Below are 27,776 nucleotides of genomic sequence, written 5' to 3'. Positions count from 1 at the left end.
TACATTTCAAATCAAATCCAATTTTATTTGTCATATGCACCGAATACAACAGATGTAGAACTTACAGTGAAATGCTTACTTACAAGCCCTTAACCAACAATGCAGTTTGAAAAAAGTATTTATGTTAAGAAAGTATTTACTAAAATAAACGGAAGTAAAAAATAAATAAATAAAATAGACGAATAACAAATAATTAAAGAGCAACAACAAAATAACAGTAACGAGGCTATATACAGAGCGTACCGGAACGGAGTCAATGTGTGGGAGCACAGGTTAGTTGAGGTAATTAAGGTAATATGTACATGTAGGTAAAGTGACTATGCATAGACAATAAACATAGAATAGAAGCGGCGTGAAAATGGGGGTGGCGGGGTCAATGCAAATAGTCCGGGTAGCCATTTGATTAGCTGTTCAGGAGTCTTAGAGCTTGGGGGTAGAAGCTGGTAAAAGAAGCCTTTTGTACCTAGACTTGGTTGCCTAGTGGTTAGAGTGTTGGGCCAGTAACTGAAAGGTTGCTGGATTGAATCCCTGAGCTGACAAGTTAAAAATATGTTGTTGTGTGCTGCTATTCATTGACTACAGCTCAGCGTGCCCCTACAGTAAGCAAGGCAGTTAACCCACTGTGCACCGTGGATGTCTATTATGGCAGCCCCCCGCACCTCTCTGTATCAGAGGACCCATGCCAAGTCTTTTCAGTCTCCTGAGGGGGAATAGCCATTGTCATGCCCTATTCACAACTGTCTTGGTGTGTTTGGACCATGATAGTTTGTTGGTGATGTGGACACCAAGGAACTTGAAGCTCTCAACCTGCTCCACTACAGCCCTGTAGTCCATGATCATCTTCTTTGTCTTCATCATGTTGAGGTCCTCACAATAGGCTGTCTCATCATTGTCGGTGATCAGGCCTACCACTGTTGTGTCGTCTGCAAACTTAATGATGGAGTCGTGCTTGACCATGCAGTCATGGGTGAACAGTGGGTACAGGAGGGGACTAAGCACGCACCCCTGAGGGGCCCCCATGTTGATGATCAGTGTGGCAAATGTTTTGTTACCTACCCTTACCACCTGGGCTGGCCCGTCAGGAAGTCCAGAATCCAGTTGCAGAGGGAGGTGTTTAGTCCCAGGGTCCTTAGCTTAGTGATGAGCTTTGAGGGCACTATGGTGTTGAACACTGAGCTGTAGTCAATGAATAGCATTCTCACATAGGTGTTCCTTTGGTCTTGGTGGGAAAGGGCAGTGTGGAGTGTAATAGAGATTGCGTCATCTGTGGATCTGTTGGGGCGGTGATGGTCTGCTTGAAACATGTTGGTATTACAGACTCGGTCAGGGAGAGGTTGAAAATGTCAGTGAAAACACTTGCCAGCATGCTCGAAGTACACGTCCTGGTAATCCATCTGGCCCTGCGACATTGTGAATGTTGACCTGTTTAAAGGTCTTAGTCACATCGGCTACGGAGAGCGTGATCAAACAGTCGTCAGAGCTGGTACTCAGCTGGTGCTCTCATGCATGCTCGTCTGGTATGCTCGTGTCACTGGGCAGCTCGCGGCTGTGCTTTCTTTTGTAGTCCATAATAGTTTACATGCCCTGCCACATCCGACGAGCGTCAGAGCCGGTGTAGTAGGATTCAATCTTAGTTCTGTATTGACGCTTTGCCTGTTTGATGGTTTGTTAGAGGGTATAGGGGGATTTCTTATAAGCGTCCGGGTTAGAGTCCCGCTCCTTGAAAGTGGCAAATCTGCTCTATAGCTCAATGCGGATGCTGCCTGTAATCCAATGCTTCTGGTTGGGGTATGTACGTACGATCACTGTGGGGATGATGTCATCGATGCACTTATTGATAAAGCCAGTGACTGATGTTGTGTACTCCTCAATGCCATCGGAAGAATCCTGGAACATATTCCAGTCTGTGCTAGCAAAACAGTTCTGTAGCTTAGCTTCTGCGTCATCTGACCACTTCCGTATTGAGCGAGTCACTGGTACTTCCTGCTTTAGTTTTTGCTTGTAAGCAGGAATCAGAAGGAATTGTGTCAAACAATACACATGCAATCTTAAATCTCAAACAGCCAGCACCATATTGTACTTGCTCATTAATTCAATGGTTGTTGGTTTGTTGGAAGGACACATAATGAAATCTGTTTCAGGGGGTTTAGAATTAGGACTGCAATGGCATACAATGGTAACAAAGCCCTTAAAAGGATTTAATGATATGAGAGCATTACCATTAGCAATATGGCCCGGATCTGGGAAAGCTTGTTAGAGAAAAGTGATGTTGACATGTATCTCTGGAGGCTTATGCATTTTACATTGACAACAACAAACCTGAGATTAAATGTTGTTGTCTTGAAAAAGATTAGACAGTCTAGTTAGCATTTGGGCTATACAGTAGGTTTGTTCTGTGCTCCTTCTGCGAAATAGATGCAATCTGGGTCAGAAAATAAACATAAAATCAGATTGGTCTTTTAAAATAAGTTTCCCTTCCCATGTTGAAAAGTAAGGATAATAGCTGAAGCAAGTGTTAACTCAATTTCCTCATTTGTCATTTGACTGCATAGTAACTTGGCAGCTCATTGAGGCAAAACTATTTCTGATTTACAAATCGACCCGAAGCCCCTATTCCTTAGTAACTAGACCTTAGTGGATTAGATATGGCAGTATTTCTCACCCAGCCAATTAGAAGAGATCAAATCAAATTGATTAATCAAGCCTTTCTTACATCAGCTGATATCGCAAAGTGCTGTACAGAAACCCAGCCTAAAGCCCCAAACAGCAAGCAATGCAGGTGTAGAAGCACGGTGGCTAGGAAAAACTCCCTAGAAAGGCCAGAACCTAGGAAGAAACCTAGAGAGGAACCAGGCTATGAGGGTTGGCCAGTCCTTTTCTGACTGTGCAGGGTGGAGATTATAACAGAACATGGCCAAGATGTTCAAATGTTTATAGATGACCAGCAGGGTCAAATAATAATAATCACAGTGGTTGTCGAGGGTGCAACAGGACCGCACCTCAGGAGTAAATGTCAGTTGGCTTTTCATAGCCGATCATTCAGAGTATCTCTACAGCTCCTACTGTCTCTAGAAAGTTGAAAACAGCAGGTCTGGGACAGGTAGCAGGTCCGGTGAACAGGTCAGGGTTCCATAGCCGCAGGCAGAACAGTTGAAACTGGAGCAGCAGCATGGCCAGGTGGACTGGGGACATCAAGGAGTCATCAGGCCAGGCCTGAAGCATGATCCTAGGGCTCAGGTCCTCCGAAAGAGAGAAAGAAAGAATTAGAGAGTGCATACTTAAATTCACACAGGACACCGGATAAGACAGGAGAAATTCTCCAGATATAACAGACTGACCCTAGCCCCCCAACACATAAACTACTGCAGCATAAATACTGGAGGCTGAGACAGGAGGGGTCGTGGGACACTGTGGCCCCGTCCGACGATACCCCCGGACAGTAACAAACAGGCAGGATATAACCCCACCGACTTTTCCAAAGCACAGCCCCCACACCACTAGAGGAATATCTTCAACCACCATCTAACCATCCTGAGACAAGGCCGAGTATAGCCTTCAAAGATCTCCGCCACGGTACAACCCAAGGGGGGGCGCCAACCCAGACAGGAAGATCACATCAGTGACTCAACCCACTCAAGTGACGCACCCCACCTAGGGACAGCATGGAATAGCACCAGTAAGCCAGTGACAGCCCATGTAATAGGGTTGTAGGCAGAGAATCCCAGTGGAGAGAGGGGAACTGGCCAGGCAGAGACAGCAAGGGCGGTTCGTTGCCCCAGTGCCTTTCCGTAGGACCTACTGGAGAGATGAGTCTTCAATAAAGACTTCAAAGTTGAGACCGAGTCTGCGTCTCTCACATGGGTAGGCAGACCATTCCATAAAAATGGAGCTCTATAGGAAAAAGCCCTGCATATTTTCTGTATACCAGGGAGCTAGTTTCTTATGACAAATGTTTTTGGTTTTTAGGGGTGCGACTGCATCTAAGGTATTGCGCAAGGTTAAATTGAGTTCCTCAGTTAGGTAATTAACTGATTTTTGTACTCTGACGTCCTTGGGTAGGCGGAGGGAGCCTGGAAGGGCATCTAGGAATCTTTGGGGTGTCCGAGAATTTATAGCACAATTTTTGATGATCCTTGGTTGGGGTCTGAGCAGATTATTTGTTGCGATTGCAAACGTAATAAAATGGTCCGATAGTCCAGAATTATGAGGAAAAACATAAAGATCCACAACATTTATTCTATGGCACAAAACTAGGTTCAGAGTATGACTGTGGCAGTGAGTAGGTCCGGAGACATGTTGGACAAAACCCACTGAGTCGATGATGGCTCCGAAAACCTTTTGGAGTGGGTCGTTGACTTTTCCATGTGAAAATTAAAGTCACCAAAAATTAGAATATTATCTGACATGACTACAAGGTCCGATAGGAATTCAGGGAACGTAGTATATGGCCCAGGAGGCCTGTAAACAGTAGCTATAAAAAGTGATTGAGTAGGCTGCATAGATTTCATGACTAGAAGCTCAAAAGACGAAAACGTCGGGGGGGGTTTTGTAAATTGAAATTTGCTCTCATAAATGTTAGCAACACCTCCACCTCCTGAGGCCTCATTTAACACAGCAAATTCATTTGGCTTAAGCCATGTTTCAGTCAGGCCAATCACATCAAAATTATGATCAGTGATTAGTTCATTGACTATAACTGCCTTGGAAGTGAGGGATCTAACATTAAGTAGCCCTATTTTGAGATGTGAGGTATCACAATCTCTTTCAATAATGAAAGGAATGGAGGAGGTCTTTATCCTAGTTGCTAAGGCGAACACCGCCATGTTTAGTTTTGCCCAACCCAGGTTGAGGCACAGACACGGTCTCAATGGGGATAGCTGAGCTGACTACACTGACTGTGCTATTGGCAGACTCCACTAAGCTGGCAGGCTGGCTAACATCCTATCTCATTGTGGAGCTAGGGGAGTTAGAGCCCTGTCTATGTTCGTAGATAAGATGAGAGCACCCCTCCAGCTAGGATAGAGTCCGTCACTCCTCAACAGGCCAGGCTTGGTCCTGTTTGTGGGTGAGTCCCAGAAAGAGGTCCAATTATGTACAAATTCTGTCTTTTGGGAGGGGCAGAAAACAGTTTTCAACCAGCGATTGAGTTGTGAGAGTCTCAATTACTATAATTGTTAGGTGCGTGAATGAGGACCCAAAAGCGAATTAACGTAAACAGAGCTTCTTTAATAACAAAACAAACGTAGGCTCAGATGGACCGGCAGATTCCGACAGGACAGGACAAGGTTGCAGCAAACATGACGATAGTCTGGTTCAGGCATGAATAACACAAACAAGAATCCGACAAAGACAGAAACAAAAACAGAGAGAGATATAGAGGACTAATCAGAGGGAAAAAGGGAACAGGTGGGAAAAGGGGTGACGAGGTAGTTAGGAGGAGACAAGGAACAGCTGGGGGAAAGAGGGGAAGAAAAGGTAACCTAATAACGACCAGCAGAGGGAGACAGGGTGAAGGGAAAGGACAGAAACAAGACACAACATGACAATACATGACAGTACCCCCCCACTCACCGAGCGCCTCCTGGCGCACTCGAGGAGGAAACCTGGCGGCAACGGAGGAAATCATCGATCAGCGCACGGTCCAGCACGTCCCGAGAGGGAACCCAACTCCTCTCCTCAGGACCGTACCCCTCCCAATCTACTAGGTACTGATGACCACGGCCCCGAGGACGCATGTCCAAAATCCTACGGACCCTGTAGATGGGTGCGCCCTCGACAAGGATGGGGGGGGGGGGGGGGAGACGAGCGGGGGCGCGAAGAACGGGCTTGACACAGGAGACATGGAAGACCGGGTGGACGCGACGAAGATATCGCGGAAGAAGAAGTCGAACTGCGACAGGATTAATGATCTGAGAAATACGGAACGGACCAATGAACCGCGGGGTCAACTTGCGAGAAGCGGTCTTAAGGGGAAGGTTCTGAGTGGAGAGCCAAACTCTCTGACCGCGACAATATCTAGGACTCTTAGTTCTACGCTTATTAGCAGCCCTCACAGTCTGCGCCCTATAACGGCAAAGTGCAGACCTGACCCTCTTCCAGGTGCGCTCGCAACATTGGACAAAAGCCTGAGCGGAGGGGACGCTGGACTCGGCGAACTGAGATGAGAACAGCGGAGGCTGGTACCCGAGGCTACTCTGAAAAGGAGATAGCCCGGTCGCAGACGAAGGAAGCGAGTTGTGGGCGTATTCTGCCCAGGGGAGCTGTTCTGACCAAGACGCAGGGTTGCGAAAAGAAAGACTGCGTAAGATGCGACCAATAGTCTGATTGGCCCGTTCTGCTTGTCCGTTAGACTGGGGGTGAAAGCCGGAAGAGAGACTGACGGAAGCCCCAATCAAACGGCTAAACTCCCTCCAAAATTGAGACGTGAATTGCGGACCTCTGTCCGAAACGACGTCTGACGGAAGGCCATGAATTCTGAAAACATTCTCGATGATGATTTGTGCCGTCTCTTTAGCAGAAGGAAGCTTAGCAAGGGGAATAAAATGAGCCGCCTTAGAGAACCTGTCGACAACCGTAAGAATAACAGTCTTCCCCGCTGACGAAGGCAGTCCGGTGACAAAATCTAAGGCGATGTGAGACCACGGTCGAGAGGGAATGGGAAGCGGCCTGAGACGGCCGGCAGGAGGGGAGTTACCGGACTTAGTCTGCGCGCAGACCGAACAAGCAGCCACGAAACGACGCGTGTCATGCTCCCGGGTGGGCCACCAAAAACGCTGGCGAATGGAAGCAAGCGTACCCCGAACGCCAGGGTGGCCGGCTAACTTGGCAGAGTGAGCCCACTGAAGAACGGCCAGACGAGTAGGAACGGGAACGAAAAGAAGGTTCCTAGGACAAGCGCGCGGCGACGGAGTGTGAGTGAGTGCTTGCTTTACCTGCCTCTCAATTCCCCAGACAGTCAACCCGACAACACGCCCCTCAGGGAGAATCCCCTCGGGGTCAGTGGAGGCTACTGAAGAACTGAAGAGACGAGATAAAGCATCAGGCTTGGTGTTCTTAGAGCCCGGACGATAAGAAATCACGAACTCGAAACGAGCGAAAAACAGCGCCCAGCGCGCCTGACGCGCATTAAGTCGTTTGGCAGAACGGATGTACTCAAGGTTCCTATGGTCGGTCCAAACGACAAAAGGAACGGTCGCCCCCTCCAACCACTGTCGCCATTCGCCTAGGGCTAAGCGGATGGCGAGCAGTTCGCGGTTTCCCACATCATAGTTACGTTCCGACGGCGACAGGCGATGAGAAAAATACGCGCAAGGGTGGACCTTGTCGTCAGAGAGGGAGCGCTGAGAAAGAATGGCTCCCACGCCCACCTCTGACGCGTCAACCTCGACAACGAACTGTCTAGAGACGTCAGGTGTAACAAGGATAGGTGCGGATGTAAAACGATTCTTGAGGAGATCAAAAGCTCCCTGGGCGGAAACGGACCACTTAAAGCACGTCTTGACAGAAGTAAGGGCTGTGAGAGGAGCTGCCACCTGACCGAAATTACGGATGAAACGACGATAGAAGTTCGCGAAGCCGAGAAAGCGCTGCAGCTCGACGCGTGACTTAGGGACGGGCCAATCAATGACAGCTTGGACCTTAGCGGGATCCATCTTAATGCCTTCAGCGGAAATAACAGAACCGAGAAATGTGACGGAGGAGGCATGAAAAGTGCACTTCTCAGCCTTCACAAAAAGACAATTCTCTAAAAGGCGCTGGAGGACACGTCGAACGTGCTGAACATGAATCTGGAGTGACGGTGAAAAAATCAGGATATCGTCAAGGTAAACGAAAACAAAGATGTTCAGCATGTCTCTCAGGACATCATTGACTAATGCCTGAAAGACAGCTGGAGCGTTAGCGAGGCCGAAAGGAAGAACCCGGTATTCAAAGTGCCCTAACGGAGTGTTAAACGCCGTCTTCCACTCGTCCCCCTCCCTGATGCGCACGAGATGGTAAGCGTTACGAAGGTCCAACTTAGTGAAAAACCTGGCTCCCTGCAGGATCTCGAAGGCTGAAGACATAAGAGGAAGCGGATAACGATTCTTCACTGTTATGTCATTCAGCCCTCGATAATCTATGCAGGGGCGCAGGGACCCGTCCTTCTTCTTAACAAAAAAAAACCCCGCTCCGGCGGGAGAGGAGGAGGGGACTATGGTACCGGCGGCAAGAGCTACAGACAAATAATCTTCGAGAGCCTTACGTTCGGGAGCCGACAGAGAGTATAGTCTACCCCGGGGGGGAGTGGTTCCCGGAAGGAGATCAATACTACAATCATACGACCGGTGTGGAGGAAGAGAGGTGGCCCTGGACCGACTGAACACCGTGCGCAGATCGTGATATTCCTCCGGCACCCCTGTCAAATCACCAGGCTCCTCCTGTGAAGAAGAGACAGAGGAAACAGGAGGGATAGCAGACATTAAACATTTCACATGACAAGAGACGTTCCAGGAGAGGATAGAATTACTAGACCAATTAATGGAAGGATTATGACAAACTAGCCAGGGATGGCCCAAAACAACAGGTGTAAAAGGTGAACGAAAAATTAAAAAAGAAATGGTTTCGCTATGATTACCAGAAACAGTGAGGGTTAAAGGTAGCGTCTCACGCTGAATCCTGGGGAGAGGACTACCATCCAGGGCGAACAAGGCCGTGGACTCCCTTAACTGTCTGAGAGGAATGTCATGTTCCCGAGCCCAGGTCTCGTCCATAAAACAGCCCTCCGCCCCAGAGTCTATTAAGGCACTGCAGGAAGCTGACGAACCGGTCCAGCGTAGATGGACCGACAAGGTAGTGCAGGATCTTGAAGGAGAGACAGGAGTAGTAGCGCTCACCAGTAGCCCTCCGCTTACTGATGAGCTCTGGCTTTTACTGGACATGAAGTGACAAAATGACCAGCAGAACCGCAATAGAGACAGAGGCGGTTGGTGATTCTCCGTTCCCTCTCCTTAGTCGAGATGCGGATACCTCCCAGCTGCATAGGCTCAGCACCCGAGCCGGCAGAGGAAGATGGTAGTGATGCGGAGAGGGGGGCAACGGAGAACGCGAGCTCCTTTCCACGAGCTCGGTGACGAAGATCAACCCGTCGCTCAATGCGAATAGCGAGTTCAATCAAGGAATCCACGCTGGAAGGAACCTCCCGGGAGAGAATCTCATCCTTTACCTCTGCGCGGAGACCCTCCAGAAAACGAGCGAGCAAAGCCGGCTTGTTCCAGCCACTGGAGGCAGCAAGAGTGCGAAACTCAATAGAGTAGTCTGTTAAGGATCGATTACCTTGACATAGGGAAGACAGGACCCTGGAAGCCTCCTCCCCAAAAACAGATCGATCAAAAACCCGTATCATCTCCTCCTTAAAGTCCTGATACTGGTTAGTACACTCAGCCCTTGCCTCCCAGATTGCCGTGCCCCACTCACGAGCCCGTCCAGTAAGGAGAGATATGACGTAGGCGACACGAGCAGTGCTCCTGGAGTAAGTGTTGGGCTGGAGAGAAAACACAATATCACACTGGGTGAGGAACGAGCGGCATTCAGTGGGCTCCCCAGAGTAACACGGCGGGTTATTGATTCTGGGCTCCGGAGATTCGAAAGCCCTGGAAGTGGCCGGTGGATCGAGGCGGAGATGGTGAACCTGTTCTGTGAGGTTGGAGACTTGGGTGGCCAGGGTCTCAACGGCATGTCGAGCAGCAGACAATTCCTGCTCGTGTCTGCCTAGCATCGCTCCCTGGATCTCGACGGCTGAGTGGAGAGGATCCGAAGTCGCTGGGTCCATTCTTGGTCGGATTCTTCTGTTAGGTGCGTGAATGAGGACCCAAAAGCGAATTAACGTAAACAGAGCTTCTTTAATAACAGCTCTATAGGAAAAAGCCCTGCATATTTTCTGTATACCAGGGAGCTAGTTTCTTATGACAAATGTTTTTGGTTTTTAGGGGTGCGACTGCATCTAAGGTATTGCGCAAGGTTAAATTGAGTTCCTCAGTTAGGTGGTTAACTGATTTTTGTACTCTGACGTCCTTGGGTAGGCGGAGGGAGCCTGGAAGGGCATCTAGGAATCTTTGGGGTGTCCGAGAATTTATAGCACAATTTTTGATGATCCTTGGTTGGGGTCTGAGCAGATTATTTGTTGCGATTGCAAACGTAATAAAATGGTCCGATAGTCCAGAATTATGAGGAAAAACATAAAGATCCACAACATTTATTCTATGGCACAAAACTAGGTTCAGAGTATGACTGTGGCAGTGAGTAGGTCCGGAGACATGTTGGACAAAACCCACTGAGTCGATGATGGCTCCGAAAACCTTTTGGAGTGGGTCGTTGACTTTTCCATGTGAAAATTAAAGTCACCAAAAATTAGAATATTATCTGACATGACTACAAGGTCCGATAGGAATTCAGGGAACGTAGTATATGGCCCAGGAGGCCTGTAAACAGTAGCTATAAAAAGTGATTGAGTAGGCTGCATAGATTTCATGACTAGAAGCTCAAAAGACGAAAACGTCGGGGGGGGTTTTGTAAATTGAAATTTGCTCTCATAAATGTTAGCAACACCTCCACCTCCTGAGGCCTCATTTAACACAGCAAATTCATTTGGCTTAAGCCATGTTTCAGTCAGGCCAATCACATCAAAATTATGATCAGTGATTAGTTCATTGACTATAACTGCCTTGGAAGTGAGGGATCTAACATTAAGTAGCCCTATTTTGAGATGTGAGGTATCACAATCTCTTTCAATAATGAAAGGAATGGAGGAGGTCTTTATCCTAGTTGCTAAGGCGAACACCGCCATGTTTAGTTTTGCCCAACCCAGGTTGAGGCACAGACACGGTCTCAATGGGGATAGCTGAGCTGACTACACTGACTGTGCTATTGGCAGACTCCACTAAGCTGGCAGGCTGGCTAACATCCTATCTCATTGTGGAGCTAGGGGAGTTAGAGCCCTGTCTATGTTCGTAGATAAGATGAGAGCACCCCTCCAGCTAGGATAGAGTCCGTCACTCCTCAACAGGCCAGGCTTGGTCCTGTTTGTGGGTGAGTCCCAGAAAGAGGTCCAATTATGTACAAATTCTGTCTTTTGGGAGGGGCAGAAAACAGTTTTCAACCAGCGATTGAGTTGTGAGAGTCTCAATTACTATAATTGTTAGGTGCGTGAATGAGGACCCAAAAGCGAATTAACGTAAACAGAGCTTCTTTAATAACAAAACAAACGTAGGCTCAGATGGACCGGCAGATTCCGACAGGACAGGACAAGGTTGCAGCAAACATGACGATAGTCTGGTTCAGGCATGAATAACACAAACAAGAATCCGACAAAGACAGAAACAAAAACAGAGAGAGATATAGAGGACTAATCAGAGGGAAAAAGGGAACAGGTGGGAAAAGGGGTGACGAGGTAGTTAGGAGGAGACAAGGAACAGCTGGGGGAAAGAGGGGGAGAAAAGGTAACCTAATAACGACCAGCAGAGGGAGACAGGGTGAAGGGAAAGGACAGAAACAAGACACAACATGACAATACATGACAATAATGCATAGATATCTATCCAACTCTCAGCTCTACAAGGGTGCTTAGGATGTAGCGGTTAAGGGTTGATTTGGAATTCAGCACACATACATTTGCTAATAAGTCTAAAAACAGAAGACATCTCCATTCACCTTTACCTGACAATGCAGTCAGTAGTGAACCTGCTCCAATAGATTGATGTACAGTATACTCTACAATAGAGACCATGAACTTGCCCTTCTGTGGCATTGAAAAGTCTAGTAAATGTATATAATGATGGCTATAGTTCCCTTTCTCGGGGTAGGTTCAAACCACTTCCTGTCAAAACCAATTTCAGAACGACTTCAGCAAAGTCATTCAAAGGAGTTGTAGTTTCACTTGGACGATACAATCAATCGGAACTCCACTCTATAGGAGTCTGAAGCTAGATCATTTTGACCCTATTGAGGCTAGTGCTTGTGTTCACAAAGCTTCCGGTTCAGAAGACAGAGGCACAAAAACATGAAAAGGCACTCGGCTCCCAATCCAATGGACTTTTCTTGTCGGCAACGCTATAGAATCGATGGCTTAGCTTGTTAGGGACATGTGGATTTGCAATTATTCCGGACTCTCTGTGTACCACTTCCCAGCTCGTCCCATGGTTAATCTCCCTGCTGAGCGGTGTTGTGTCTCATCCAGAACCGGCAGATTAAACGGCTGTGTAATCGTAATTTCTAGCGGCTTGTTTATTAGCCAGGGGACGTGTTGGTACTGTGGCGTCTCAGGATGCCAGCAAAGTCTGAGAATCACTCAATAGGACAAGCCCTTTGGAAAGGATATTACCTTAATCTCCTAAAACTGGGACTACAAATGATGGGCAGTGGTTCTGGGTCTGTGGTATTGGAGCTTCATGTCAAATAGTGAAATTACTGTATTCTAAGGCTGCATGATGCAACTCTAATGATAATTTGAAAAAAGTTACATGAAAGGCATTAGCTCTGCTTAGTTTTTTTTTGAGTAGGCTGTACACACTTCATCAGTCTCTCATTCACATTTTGACAAGCACTTGATAATGTGTTGAATTTCCCGGCGGCATCCCCTTTGTGTGGCTGTAATGCACCCTAAAAAGTGCCATGACTTTTGCGCCCAGTGACCGTTGTGCCCTTGGGTTGAATATAATAATTATAATTCCCTTCTCCTGGCTGTTTGCCGAAGCACCTCTCACTCACATTACTCTCTGTCATCTGATCGGGTCTTTCTCATAGGCTACAAGTGAAGAAAGACATCCAGCACACGTCCTTATCCAATTACGAGGAGTGTATTGAAGATATGGGAAGAATTGTTCACATTTACTTTTCGTCAGCCAACAAGATGAGTCTGCCAAATAAACAGCAAAAGCACTAGCCTATGTCAATCTACTGTCCCCCATAGTACAAAGTTGACCTATTCTATTCTGTGTGAGAAATAAATATTCCAAACAAAGTCTGGGACAGTTGTGGGATGCAATAGATCCCAAATTATGGCAACCACTAGCATCAAACTGTTTTAAGCAATGAGCCTGACGCAACAGATGAGAACGTTTAGCTTAAAATGTTGCTAAACTATTGTGCTATTTCTTTACATTATAAGCGCAGCAATGCGCAGAGGGCAGTAGGCTAGAGCACAAGTGTTCCATTAGCAGGAAAACACCTTTCTCAAAAGTGACAACTAATGTAACGCTTTAAGGTGCATTTTTATGGTGAAAATGATCTTCCCCAAACTTTAAACTCACGCGGAATGTATGTATGCCAGTTTGGCTCTACACCCGTTATAAAGCAGATTCATGTGCTTAATTTGAATGAACTATTTGGACACTTTAGTTGTGATACTAACCTTAACAAAACATATACAGTGGGGCAAAAAAGTATTTAGTCAGCCACCAATTGTGCAAGTTCTCCCACTTAAAAAGATGAGAAAGGCCTGTAATTTGCATCATACGTACACTTCAACTATGACAGACAAAAAAAATCACGTTGTCGGATTTTCTATGAATTTATTTGCAAATTATGGTGGAAAATAAGTATTTGGTCACCTACAAACAAGCAAGATTTCTGGCTCTCACAGACCTGTAACTTCTTCTTTAAGAGGCTCCTCTGTCCTCCACTCATTACCTGTATTAATGGCAACTGTTTGAACTTGTTATCAGTATAAAAGACACCTGTCCACAATCTCAAACAGTCACACAAACTCCACTATGGCCAAGACCAAAGAGCTGTCAAAGGACACCAGAAACAAAATTGTAGACCTGCACCAGGCTGGGAAGACTGAATCTGCAATAGGTAAGCAGCTTGGTTTGAAGAAATCAACTGTGGGAGCAATTATTAGGAAATGGAAGACATACAAGACCACTGATAATCTCCCTCGATCTGGGGAGATCTTCCACAAAAGATCTCACCACGTGGGGTTAAAATGACTCAAATCCTGCAGTGCCAGACGTGTCCCCCTGCTTAAGCCAGTACATGTCCAGGCCCGTCTGAAGTTTGCTAGAGAGCATTTGGATGATCCAGAAGAAGATTGGGAGAATGCCATATGGTCAGATGAAACCAAAATATAACTTTTTGGTAAAAACTCAACTCGTCGTGTTTGGAGGACAAAGAATGCTGAGTTGCATCCAAAGAACACTATACCTAATGTGAAGCATGGGGGTGGAAACATCATGCTTTGGGGCTGTTTTTCTGCAAAGGGACCAGGACGGATCCATGTAAAGGAAAGATTGAATGGGGCCATGTATCGTGAGATTTTGAGTGAAAACCTCCTTCCATCAGCAAGGGCATTGAAGATGAAACGTGGCTGGGTCTTTCAGCATGACAATGATCCCAAACACACCACCCGGGCAATGAAGGAGTGGCTTTGTAGGAAGCATTTCAAGGTCCTGGAGTGGCCTAGCCAGTCTCCAGATCTCAACCCCATAGAAAATCTTTGGAGGGAGTTGAAAGTCCGTGCTGCCCAGCAACAGCCCCAAAACATTACTGCTCTAGAGGAGATCTGCATGGAGGAATGGGCCAAAATACCAGCAACAGTGTGTGAAAACCTTGTGAAGACTTACAGAAAATGTTTGAACTCTGTCATTGCCAACAAAGGGTATATAACAAAGTATTGAGATAAACTTTTGTTATTGACCAAATACTTATTTTCCACCATAATTTGCAAATAAATTCATTAAAAATCATACAATGTGATTTTCTGGATTTGTTTTTTCTCATTTTGTCTGTCATAGTTGAATTGTACCTATGATGAAAATTACAGGCCTCTCTCATCTTTTTAAGTGGGGGAACTTGCACAATTGGTGGCTGACTAAATACTTATTTGCCCCACTGTAGGCCTATGAGCTAGGCTACATGAGGTGTGCGACTATGATTTGAAAAAGTCGCAAAAAAACATGCGCTGTTTCATTCTTAAGCTGGGCATCACTCACAAGTGATAGGCTAATATTGTCACCCATTACACTAATCTTTATTTAATTTTATCTTTACATATACTCAATAATATACAGTGGCTTGCAAAAGTATTCACCCCCCTTGGAATCCTATTTTGTTGCCTTACAACCTGGAATTCAAATTGATTTTGGGGGGGTTGTATCATTTGACTTACACAACATGCCTACCACTTTGAAGATGCAAAATATTTTTTATTGTGAAAGAAACAAGAAATAAGTCAAGAAAAACAGAAAACTTGAGCGTGCATAACTATTCACCCCCCTCAAAGTCAATACTTTGTAGAGCCACCTTTTGCGGAAATTACAGCTGCAAGTCTCTTGGGGTATGTCTTGGTACATCTAGCCACTGGGATTTTTGCCCATTCTTCAAGGCAAAACTGCTCCAGCTCCTTCAATTTGGATGGATTCTGCTGGTGTACAGCAATCTTTAAGTCATACCACAAATTCTCAATTGGATTGAGGTCTGGGCTTTGACCAAGCCAATCCAAGACATTTAAATGCTTCCCCTTAAACCACTCGAGTGTTGCTTTAGCAGTGTGCTTAGGGTCTTTGTCCTGCTGGAAGGTGAACCTCCATCCCAGTCTCAAATCTCTGGAAGACTGAAACAGGTTTCCCTCAAGAATTTCCCTGTATTTAGCGCCATCCATCATTCCTTCAAATCTGACCAGTTTCCTAGTCCCTGCCGAAGAAAAGCATCCCCACAGCATGATGCTTCCACCACCATGCTTCACTGTGGGAATGTTATTCCCGGGATGATGAGAGGTGTTGGGTTTTTGCCAGACATAGCGTTTTCCTTTATGGCCAAAAAGCTCAATTTTAGTCTCATCTGACCAGAGTACCTTCTTCCATATGTTTGGGGAGTCTCCAACATGCCTTTTGGTGAACACCAAACGTGTTTGCTTATTTTTTTCTTTAAACAATGGCTTTTTTTCTGGTCACTCTTCCATAAAGCCCAGCTCTGTGGAGTGTACGGCTTAAAGTGGTCCTATGGACAGATACTCCAATCTCCACTTTGAAGCTTTGCAGCTCTTTCAGGGTTATCTTTGGTCTCTTTGTTGCCTCTCTGATTAATGCCCTGCTTGCCTGGTCCGTGGGTTTAGGTGGGCTGCCCTTTCTTGGCCTGTTTGTTGTGGTGCCATATTCTTTCTATTTTTTTAATAATGGATTTAATGGTGCTCCGTGGGATATTCAAAGTTTCTGATATTTTTTTAGAACCCAACCCTGATCTGTACTTCTCCACAACTTTGTCCCTGACCTGTTTTGAGAGCACCTTGGTCTTCATGGTGCCGCTTGCTTGGTGGTGCCCCTTGCTTAGTGGTGTTGCACACTCTGGGGCTTTTCAGAACATGTGTATATATACTGAGATCATGTGACAGATCATGTGACACTTGCACGCAGGTGGACTTTATTTAACTAATTGTGACATCTGAAGGTAATTGGTTGAACCAGATCTTATTTAGGGGCTTCATAGCATAGGGGGTGAATACACACCAATTTTCCGTTCTTTATTTTTTTTAGCTAGGAATAAAGTGACAGGATATATAATAAACAGTAGCAGCAGCGTATGTGATGAGTCAAAAAAAGTTAGTGCGAAAAGGGTCAATGCAGATAGTCCAGGTAGCTATTTGGTTAACTATTTAACTAGCTATAGTATTTAGCAGTCTTATGGCTTGGGGATAGAAGCTGTTCATGGTCCTGTTAGTTCCAGACTTCTACCGCCATGCGGCAGAAAGAGAACAGTCTATTACTTGGGTGGCTGGAGTCCTTGACAATTTTTGGGCCTTCTTCTGACACCGCCTCGTATAAAGGTCTGGATGGCAGGGAGCTCGGCCCCAGTGATGTACTGGGCCATACACACTACCCTTTGTTGCGCCTTGTTTCCATACCAAGCGGTGATGCAGCCAATGAAGATGCTCTCAATGGTGCAGCTATAGAATATTTTGAGGATCTGAGGGCTCATGCCAAATCTTTCCAGCTCCTGAGGGGAAGAGGCGTTTTCATGCCCTCTTCACGGCTGTGTTGGTGTGTGTGGACCATGATGAATCTTTAGTAAACCCACTTAACTAGGAATCCTACTCTAGTTCTTCATTTCTAATAACAGCTCTCTGGGTAGGCTTTGGTTTAAGAGCAAATGTCACTGTTATGCAGTCTGTAGGCTTACAACATTAATGTCATTGCTCCAACGATTGTATGTGTAATCCCCATCAATCCGTGTGTCCTTTGGGACTGATAATACCAACCGAACGTCTTCCAAAAGTCCCCCTTTAGTAGTATCCAAACATAAACTGACTATTCTCTTATAAACAAAGCATGAATTTAGTCCTGAAGTCTGTGTCAAAATTCTAATTTGGATCCCTGTTAGCTGTTCCAGTGGGTGGAGCATTTATTTCTGGCTGCTAAATCATGACGTAGTCATGTGACCACTGTGTCACTGGGAGGAAAAGCAATTACACTTGTACATTTACATTTGAGTCATTTAGCAGACGCTCTTATCTACAGCAACTTAGAGTTAGTGCATTCCAGGGCTCTACGGTGCTACCATTTTGGTCGGATATGCTGCTAAATATTTTACTGTAGTACCTGGAATTTTTGTTTGGCCCCTAGGGGGAAAAAAACTATACTACAGTATGCTACAAAATTCTATAGTAAGCACTACACAATCAATGAATACTACAGTGTGTAGACTGTTCCATACTACAGTGTACTCCAAAATTATATCGTAACTACTACACATGATCAAGGGATAGTACAGTGTGTGGTATAGTATTCTACCCAGCCAACAGAGAGTTGCAGTAGTCCAGACGGGAGATGATAAGTGCCTGGACTAGGGCCTGCACCACTTCCGGCGTGTGGAAAGGTCATACTCTACAGATGTTGTCGAGCAGGGGTATTCAACTCTTACCCTACGAGGTCCGGAGCCTGCTGGTTTTCTGTTCTACCTGATAATTGCACCCACCTGTTGTCCCAGGTCTAAATCCGTCCCTGATGAGAAGGGAACAATGAAAAAACACAGTGGAATTGGCTTTGAGGTCCAGAGTTGAGTTGGAGGGTTGTAGACCATGAACCTGTTTGCAGAGATTGAAAGTATGGGTTCATCGTAGAGTTGTCCACCGTGATGGAGAGGTTTGGAGCGGGCAGGCCAAGGAGCTTGAGGTGGTGGGCAGACATCCAAGCTGAGAGGTCTGCCAGGCACGCAGAGATGCATGTCGCCACCTGGGTGTCAGAAGGGGGGAAGGAGAAAAGTAGTTGAGTGTCAGCCGCATAGCAGCCGAAGTACAATTTAAATGGGGTGACACAGAAAACTGTCCATACTGTCATCTCTGGCAGCTGATCAAAACAAACCAACAGGATGTAGCCTAGCGTATAACTACAGTATTACACAAAAAACTAAAGGGAATGTTTTCCTTGAAACCCAAGACGCAACAATTACATAGTGAAGAGGAGCTCAGCTACGAGGCTGCTGCACTTGTCACGTGCTGATCAAAATATGTGTAACGATGTGCGCTGAGAGTCGGGAAGCAAGCTCGGGGAGTGAGTGTTTTAATAAAATAAACGGAACATAATACAAAATAAGAAACTCGAACAGCACACGGACATGAAACTGAAACAGAAACAATAACGCCTGGGGAAGGAACCAAAAGGAGTGACATATATAGGGAAGGTAATCAGGGAGGTGAGGTGAGTCCAGGTGAGTCTGAAGACACGCAGGTGCGCATAACGATGGTGACAGGTGTGCGCCATAACTAGCAGCCTGGTGACCTAGAGGCCGGAGAGGGAGCACACGTGACAATATGGGATTTGGAATGTGGGCATCATTGTTGCTGTCACTCTGTTCTTCGTCTCTCAGTAAATAATGTCTTTGTTGACCACAAACTAAATAGGAAGCCATTGCAAACTAAAAAGAGATTCAACACATACTGAGAGAAAGTTTTATGAACACAATCATTCCTAATCCTGATTTATAGCAGACTCAGAATCAGAGAAGAGATTGGGCAACTTCCGTCACCCAGACATATAGGAATAATGCCTTCATCTCATACTTATGCTGTGTTCATGTTTGTTTTGCGTTAGTAACACTTAATTTAAACCCACCAAGACCCATCTTCTAAATGCAGTCAGAAATATGTAATATGACACCTAAAAGCCATAGGCACTAATAATTATTCAGTGACAAATCATAAGACCATTGCACTGACACGCATAAGAGCAAATAGTTAGTAGTTGGTTAGTATATGTTGCCATGTTTATACCTCTGCAGACATAATCATGTTTGTCTGGATGTTATTTGCAATCCCACCTGGCTTGTTATGTCTGCTGATGGGGTTTGTTATGTCTGCTTCCGGTAGCATCAAAGTCTTTTGAAGTTGACAACAGCGAGCTGAAGTAGTGTTATCGCATGTTTCTCCACGTGAGATGGTCTCTTACTAAAAGCTGCATAATGAATTCTGTTGATTCCCTGAACCGCACACTGTCTGGCCCATGTAGCTCCTCCCTAAAAATGAGGCCCACCCATTTCGTAAAATACATTTCAACAATTTCTGATGACGTTGGCTCCACTCATTTATATCATCCTGTCATGCTTATACAGTACAAAGCGTTAAATAAAAAGTAGAAAGCGTTACAATGAAGGGCTCGAGTATTGAGTCCCTCACAGGTTTCCTCAGGTGACACAGTCAGTAAGTGCTCTATCTCCTTCTCATAACGTTCCCATACAACTGTGTCGAGTGATTCACTCGGCCTCAAACTACCTCTTCCTCGTATTTTTCAGCCTGCCCACATCAGATAAACCACTTAAACAATTAGTCTTATCTGCTCTCCTCAGAGAGAGTGAGCCTTACTTCATTATGACCTGATAAGAGAGTAATATGGCACGGTCGAGCAGACTGTTGTTAACCCAGACAGACAGCTGTGTTCACAAGAAACATTAACAGTCGTCCACCCCCCATCCTCTCACAGGCTGGTTATTACACACACCTCTCTCTCTCTTTCTGTCCTCTGGGTTATATCTCTTTCTGTCTTTGTCGGTCTGTCTTTGTGTGTGTCTCTCTCTGTGTGTGTGTGTCTCTCTCTCTCTCTCTCTCTGCCTACATAGACGTTAAGGAAGTACACCACGGCTAATTAAATATTATTACTGTTAAAGCCATATTTTTTCTCAGACACACACATATTAATGACTTGATTTATTTTAATCTCATAAATGTCTCTCTAGTTTTCCCTCACTACTCACTCTCTCTTAAACACATGCAAATCACTCACTTTCTCTCTCAGATACACACTCTTCCCCTGTCATATACACAGACACACACACACACACACACACACACACACACACACACACACACACACACTCCCTTTACCTTGCTGCCATACTCTGGGTTCTTTAGTAAATGTCTGCCTACAGTTGATCTTTATTGTTGCATGTCCTAACGGTGCATCTGGTCACATCTCCACTCAAAGCCAAACAGACAGATTGATGTGCTTGGCGGGAGGATGTGCCTTGTCGATCACTTGTTGACTCTTTTGTTTACAGCCCACTGGGTTGTTATTCTATCAAACTTCCAGTCATGAACATTAGAATATATAAATTCACTGTTGTCCTTATAAACTAACAAGGTTTTCAACTGAAACTGCACAAGCCGGAACATAGTGTTTATTGGTGTCAGTAAGTACAAAGAAGACCACGGTCCTCTCTAGACAACTTGATTTCCCCCCCCATTTGTGTTTCACCTGAAAAACATGTGACATATCCTGTCAGGTAGGGTGTAACAGATTGAATGTAACACAATACTAACGTCCCGTTTCCCCTCTCTGTTCTCTTCTCTCTACATCTCCCTCTCTTTAGACTATGCTGACTGCAATCTCAATGAGTGCCATTGCTACCAATGGAGTCGTGCCAGGTGGGTGAGCATGCGTTGGCATCTGGGTTCGCTGTTGGGAATAGTACCTCCTCTTCAATTCCCTTTCGGCTCAAAATGCATATTCAGTGCAGTAGCCCTAGCAACGCGATAATATTAGTTACGTCCAGACTCCTGGGTCCAGACATGAACCTTACACAGCTAGGTGAATATGATTAGAGATGGTATCCAATAATCACATCTCACACTGGCTGACTCGCTCCTTGATTGGCAGAGGTGAGAGGAAATTACAGGCTTGAGCTGTTTTATCAGACGGTGCTGCAGCACCCTCAGCACCGTATTTCCCACAGCTATTATGCCTGGACCTGTGCATTAAGAAAAGCAAATGTTTGTTTGCTGTTGCAAAACATTTTGGGGGTTTTCTTTGGCGTGCCCTAATGAACATGACCCTGCTCTGATTTGGGAATAGCAGGGTTTGGGTCATTTATATTTAAACTCAGGGAAATCACGTGAAATATAGTGATGCTTTCAAAGAAGCAATTGTATTTGAAAATTATGGCAATGCTGCAAACTGGCATATATCATTCCAAATCCATATAATTCCAAATCAATTCAGTTGCAGATGCTGTTTGTATACAATATTTCATTAAAAAGTATGTCACTGACAGAATGTTTGGATTTATTTGTTGTCTGTAGCTGGAGGATCCTACTACATGATCTCCCGTTCTCTGGGGCCTGAGTTTGGGGGTGCTGTGGGCATTTGTTTCTACCTCGGGACAACGTTCGCTGGGGCCATGTACATCCTGGGGTCCATCGAACTCTTACTGGTAAGAATCTGGGTGTGAAATACTTATCTTTCTATCCATCTCTGTCTGTGTCGGTCTTTCTCTCACTCTCTCTCTCTCTCTCTCTCTCTCTCTCTCTCTCTCTCTCTCTCTCTGTCCTCATTCTGCTTTGATGCTATTTCCTTCCTCTCTTCCCCACAATGAATTATAATAAATATAAAGATCTTTCATCTTTGTCTGTCCCCATACTCGCTCCTCACTCTCTTTTTTCATGCTCAATCTTCCTCTCCCTATTCTGCATTAGGGAGAGCTCAAGCATTGACTAAATAATAAGACCATTCGTTGAAACTGCCGCCACTTCTCAATACGAATTGGAGGAGGTCTGAGGTGTCTCCACTCAGGCTATCTCCTCCCATGCATTTTGACAGAAGTTGCCGGAGAGAGGATGCAATGAATCAAGGAAATACATTTGAGATTCACCCTATATAGGTTTTTCTCCGATGGCTTTGACTGGATCTGTACATTCTGATCTAGCCTAGAGGTTAATTTGGTCTTCTGGGTTAAAGCTGGATTAGTTTCCATTGTGGAATAACAAACCCCTCTGAATTGTGAGGAGAGGATCTGGAGAAGGATGCTTTGAATTTTCGTTTATCCCTCCATAGAAGCACAAAAAGCAGCTATATTTAGAATGACGAAGGGTTCACATTGAAGCTTGAGTTTTGGCCCAATTGTACGTTGCACCACACAATAACTCAACCTCACTAGAGTAATGAACATCCAAGTTATACTGCTCCACTTGTTATTTTCCTATTGTCTTAAATTGATTGATTGGTATGGAAGAAGAATACTTTATTGGAATGGCATATCTGACAAAATGTACTATATTATGTATCATAATCCAGGTGGTTTGAGCCCTGAATGCTGATTGGCTGACACCCGTGGTATATCAGACCGTATACCACGCGTATGACAAAACATGTATATTTACTGCTCTAATTACGTTGGTAACCAGTTTATAATAGCAATAAGGCACCTCTGGGGTTTGTGGGTTAACCCTAACCCTAACCCTATATGGCCAATATACCACGGGTAAGGGCTGTATCCATGCACTCCTTGTTGCATTGTGCCTAAGAACAGCCCTTAGCCATGGTGTATTTCCCATTTATAGAACGGATGAGTCTAATCATGAATGCTGATTGGTTAAAACCCCATTCCAGCCGGTGTCTATTCCACAAGTTACCACCGCTAAATCTATGATGTTAAAATGCCTATTTACTCTGTTCCATCTGACTACGCATTCCACTGTCTCATCAGCCCAGCCAAGCAATTTATAAACTTGATCTCCACTATAAAAAGCATCTAGACATTCTCACATTTATTTTAGACAAACATTTAGTTTTCAACAGCGGAGATTTGTATAAACCTTGTTGTCTGTCTCTCCGACATTTGCTACATTGTTTCAGTATTCAAATTCGATCTCCAGCTGTCCCATAGTAATGAACGTGTCGGAACTTGGTACGAGATTGACTGACAGACAGTGTTTCTCAGCCAGTCGAACTCATGAATCAGCTGGCATCATTTTTATGGCTATTTACAAAGAAATGTAATTTAAAAATGGTCAAATGAAATGAGTCTTTGTGTCAGCTGTGTTGTTGGCTAGCTCTTCTGAACAACAGTGTCCTGAAGAGTGAGCAGAAGTTCTATGCCAGGCGAAATCGCGTCTCATTAGCTCATTGTTATAGACGTATCCAAATAAATGTCACTAGAAAACAGCTTAAACAAATGCAGCTACTTTGCTGTTATTCTGGCTGGACTTTTTGACACCACTGTAAGTTAACCAAAGTTGGCTAGCTTGTAAGCAAGGGATAAGAACGTTGCTTGCCAGTATGGCCATGGAACATTTAGAACGAACAACTGAACAACTGGGTCGCGTCTCTGGCAACTGAACCGATAGAATGAACGACCATCCCCACACAAACCTAGATTTGTGTGGGGACTATATCTTGGGGAAGGATGAAATAGTATGAATAAATTCATCAAAATGTTTTTAATTAAAATATTTATCTTTATTTAACTAGGCAAGTCAGTTAAGAACAAATTCTTATTTTCAATGATGGCCTAGGAAGAGTGGGTTAACTGCCTGTTCAGGGGCAGAATGACAGATTTGTACCTTGTCAGCTTGGGGATATGAACTTGCAACCTTTCGGTTACTAGTCCAACGCTCTAACCACTAGGCTACCCTGCCGCCCCGTAATGAAAATATGTCAATCATTATTTGAATATGTTGGTAACCCGTTGTATGAAAGTGATAATACCCTCGAATCCGGTGTTTGGAGGATATATCCTCCAAACACCAGCTTCTCTGGCATTATCACTTAAATTCCACACTGTCTCGGGCCTTATTGCTTCATTATAAAATGGGTTGTTTGGATCCTGGATGCTGATGGTTGATATGCAGGAGTTGTAGGACAACAACTGTCCTGCAGCCCAGGCAGGAAAGTCATTAACTTCATCTCCCTCTGGAAAAAAGCATCTACACATTATTTTTCCATGCTACTAAACTCAGCAAAAAAAAGAAACGTCCTCTCACTGTCAACTGCGTTTATTTTCAGCAAACTTAGCGTGTGTAAATATTTGTATGAACATAACAAGATTCAACAACTGAGACATAAACTGAACAAGTTCCACAGACATGTGACTAACATAAATGGAATAATGTGTCCCTGAGCAAAGGGGGGTCAAAATCAAAAGTAGCAGTCAGTATCTGGTGTGGCCACCAGCTGCATTAAGTACTGCAGTGCATCTCCTCCTCATGGACTGCACCAGATTTGCCCGTTCTTGCTATGAGATGTTACCCCACTCTTCCACCAATGCACCTGCAAGTTCCCGGACATTTCTGGTGGGGAATGGCCCTAGCCCTCACCCTCCGATCCAACAGGTCCCAGACGTGCTAAAGGGGATTGAGATCCGGGCTCTATGTTTAAACCCTTTACAATGAAGATCTGTGAAGTTATTTGGATTTTTACTAATTATCTTTGAAAGACAGGGTCCTGAAAAAGGGACGTTTCTTTTTTTGCTGAGTTTATTTGGTTTGCAACAGTTGAGGGTTGCATAAGCCTATATTTCTGCCTCTACAAACTGTACAATAATGTTACATTTTACAAATGTGACCTCTCCCGTGCCAGTAGGCTACCTAGCCAAATAAATAACGAATGCCATTTGTTTATTTACCAGTGCAGTGTGGGCTATGCAAGCCCATTGGATATTTATACAATTATTATTTATTGAAGTTCTTGTCTCTCATCATCATTGAATCTCTGCTAGCTAGGAACACGCCAATGATTTGTTTAGCATAGCAACGTCGAATGAATCGAATTAACGACTGGATCAAAACATGACAAAATAACTAACGACAATTCCGCTTGGGTAGCAACTTCAGAATACAAAAACAAATGTACTCCTTAAAATAACAAGTGTGTTTGTTTGGTTACCACAGCAACTACTGTAGTAAACTTGCTAGCTACTTTAGTGGATGTTGATAACATTTCTATCGGCAAATGTGTTAAATTATAAACGGTGTGGTTCGAGCCCTGAATGCTGATTGGCTGACACCCGTGGTATATCAGACTGTATACCACGGGTATGACAATACATTTATTTTTTCTGCTCTAATTACGTTGGTAACCAGTTTATAACAGCAATAAGGCACCTCTGGGTTTTGTGGTATATCGCCAATATACCTCAGCTATTGGCTGTATCCAGAATAGCCCTTAACTATGGTACATTGTCCATATACCACACCCCCTCGAGCCTTATTGCTTAATTATAGCCTTGGTATAAAAGGGATAATCAACTCGGGGCTCTATGCGTTCTCTGGAAACCTCTGACCGTCTTTTCTGCAGAGTGACCTTGACAGTACTGTGTGTCACTGTTGGGTCTCTCTTTCTTGCTCATAGGCTTTGTCCTTAAATGCTGTTTCATCCTTAAAATTCCTCAGTCAATAGGGAAAGGACACTATGTTATGAACATAGCCATATACAGACAAGGTTGACAAACTTGGTTTAAGAGAGAAGAACAGTAGAATTTCAAAAATGTACACCATGTTGGCACAAAGAGCTTCAAGTCAATAATTTCATACAATACATAGGATACATTAAATATATGTCCTATGTAACTGTCATCTCTCTCTCTCTCTCTCTCTCTCTCTCTCTCTCTCTCTCTCTCTCCCCTTTCCCCTCCCTTACAGATCTACATCCTCCCCCAGGCAGCCATTTTTAAGATGGAGGGTCTGGAGGGGGCCGAGGCGGAGGCGGCGATGCTGAACAACATGCGTGTGTACGGCACTATTGTGCTCAGTTTCATGGCCACGGTGGTGTTCGTGGGGGTCAAGTACGTCAACAAGCTGGCCCTGCTTTTTCTAGCCTGCGTCATACTCTCCATCCTGGCCGTGTATGCCGGAGTCATCAAGACAGCCATCGAACCGCCTGACTTCCCGTAAGGGCCCCTACTGTTCAATTAGCCTGCTCCCAGATCTGTTTGTGTCGTCTTGTCAAGTCCTATGGTCATTGTCACATGAGAATGACCATAGGAGTTGGAAAGACAGAACAAACAGATGTGGGACCAAGCTACTCTTCAATATTGGAGCTGAGCCAAACTTGAGCAATGTGGGTGTGATGTGAATCATGTTTGATGTTATTTATTTATTTATATAATTGTGACCCATATGGGGGATTTGGGTTTTGAGACTTTTGTTGCAATATAATTTGACCACATGTTCACCCATTTTAAGACGATTTGAAGTATATTGAAAACATGTAGAAATTATGTTCAATGCACCAAAACAGATGGGTTAAATACAAATGGAACATATTCAGTAGGGAGGACTCTTCTGTTCAATATGGGGACTGATACCCACAGACTTGTGCTGGCTCTCAAAGCCAATGCCTAGTCTTCGACTCAGTCTAAAGTTGTCTGCATGGGCAGTTGGGGTTTGATTCCCGGTCGTCACACTAACACAAGTAATGTGTAGCTTATGTTGTTCTTGTCGATAACTGTTCTGTACTTTGTCGTGTATTTGTACATTTTATGTGGACCCCAGGAAGAGTATCTGCTGCATGTGCAGTGGCTAATGGGTATCCTAATAAACTAAACTAATACACTGACACATCTCCCCTGCTGCGCAGAGTCTGTATGCTCGGGAATCGCCCGCTGATCTCCAAAGGGTTCGATGTGTGCGCCAAAACACTGGAGAGTGGCAACGGCACAGTCACCACCAAGCTGTGGAAGATCTTCTGCGATACTCCCTTCCTCAACGCCACCTGTGACGAGTACTTTGCCAACAACAACGTGTCCTTCATCCAGGGCATCCCTGGGGTCATGAGCGGCATCCTCAAAGGTGACCAAACACAGTTGACTATTGGTCTTCTTCTGGCTCAGTTGGTAGAGCATGCCACTTGCAATGCCAGGATTGTGGGCTCTATTGCTGCCAGAGTCACCAATACGTAAAATGCATGCATGTATGATGGTCACTCTGAATAAAAGTGTTTGCTAAAAGGTTAACATAATATTATATTATTATAACTACAATTATTCTGTCTACTTTTTCTTTCCAAACACAGTTACACCTACAGCACAAATAACATGCATTGTTCTGGTCCACCCACACTCAGGTCACTGTACCTACAGTACAGTACACATGCTTGCACACACACATGCAGGAAACATATCAGCGTGCTCTTGCAGGAAGCATACTGCACTTTGTTTATTTGCCACCCCATTGTATGTACCGTACGATGGAACTAAAGGTCAAGCGATTATAAATAATATTCTCCCTCCTCCCTCCCTTTCTCGCTCTCTCTCTCCAAACCCCCTCACTCTCTTTCCCTTTATCTCCCTCTCCCTCCTTTTCTCTTTACCATTAAATTGCCCTCTCTCTCCCTCTTTCTCTCTGTTTACTTCTCCCCCCCACACACACACACAGAGAACCTATTTGGGAATTACCTGGAGAAGGGCAATCTGGTGGCCAAGATCGGGATTGCGACCGTGGAGGGCCCCGATGATATTCTGACCAACTCCAACCGCTATGTCCTGGCTGACATCACGAGCTTCTTCACCCTTCTGGTCGGCATCTACTTCCCCTCCGTCACAGG

General features: G+C 44.9%; 1 protein-coding gene and 2 long non-coding RNA genes across 8 annotated transcripts in view; 1 reads left to right on the top strand and 2 right to left on the bottom strand.

Annotated features, from left to right (window-relative positions):
* LOC149975859 (uncharacterized) overlaps positions 1-27,776 on the bottom strand; it is a 944,026-nt gene that overhangs the window by 598,254 nt on the left and 317,996 nt on the right. The gene's annotated exons all lie outside the window — the stretch shown is intronic.
* LOC110493888 (solute carrier family 12 member 5) overlaps positions 1-27,776 on the top strand; it is a 328,213-nt gene that overhangs the window by 242,793 nt on the left and 57,644 nt on the right. For all 5 annotated transcript variants that reach the window (XM_036949870.2, XM_090205034.1, XM_090205036.1 and 2 more), the window contains exons 5-9: positions 20,830-20,884; positions 21,539-21,669; positions 25,874-26,121; positions 26,811-27,022; positions 27,608-27,775. In XM_036949870.2, coding sequence (XP_036805765.1) covers positions 20,830-20,884; positions 21,539-21,669; positions 25,874-26,121; positions 26,811-27,022; positions 27,608-27,775 — 814 coding nt within the window. The remainder of the gene's footprint in view (positions 1-20,829; positions 20,885-21,538; positions 21,670-25,873; positions 26,122-26,810; positions 27,023-27,607; position 27,776) is intronic.
* Positions 5-27,754, bottom strand: LOC149975861 (uncharacterized). Of its 2 annotated transcripts, XR_016487815.1 has the most exons (3): positions 27,628-27,754; positions 17,944-18,200; positions 5-3,240 (listed from the first exon to the last, which is right to left on the bottom strand). It is a non-coding gene; the product is annotated as an uncharacterized LOC149975861 (long non-coding RNA). The 2 variants fall into 2 exon arrangements; XR_016487814.1 differs by lacking the exon at positions 5-3,240 and having other exon boundaries at positions 16,492-18,200.

The sequence above is a fragment of the Oncorhynchus mykiss genome, chromosome 17 (genome assembly GCF_057628025.1).
Source record: "Oncorhynchus mykiss isolate SJ-2025 chromosome 17, ASM5762802v1, whole genome shotgun sequence".
Classification (NCBI taxonomy): Eukaryota; Metazoa; Chordata; class Actinopteri; order Salmoniformes; family Salmonidae; genus Oncorhynchus; species Oncorhynchus mykiss.
This window is presented reverse-complemented; position numbering and strand designations above follow the sequence as displayed.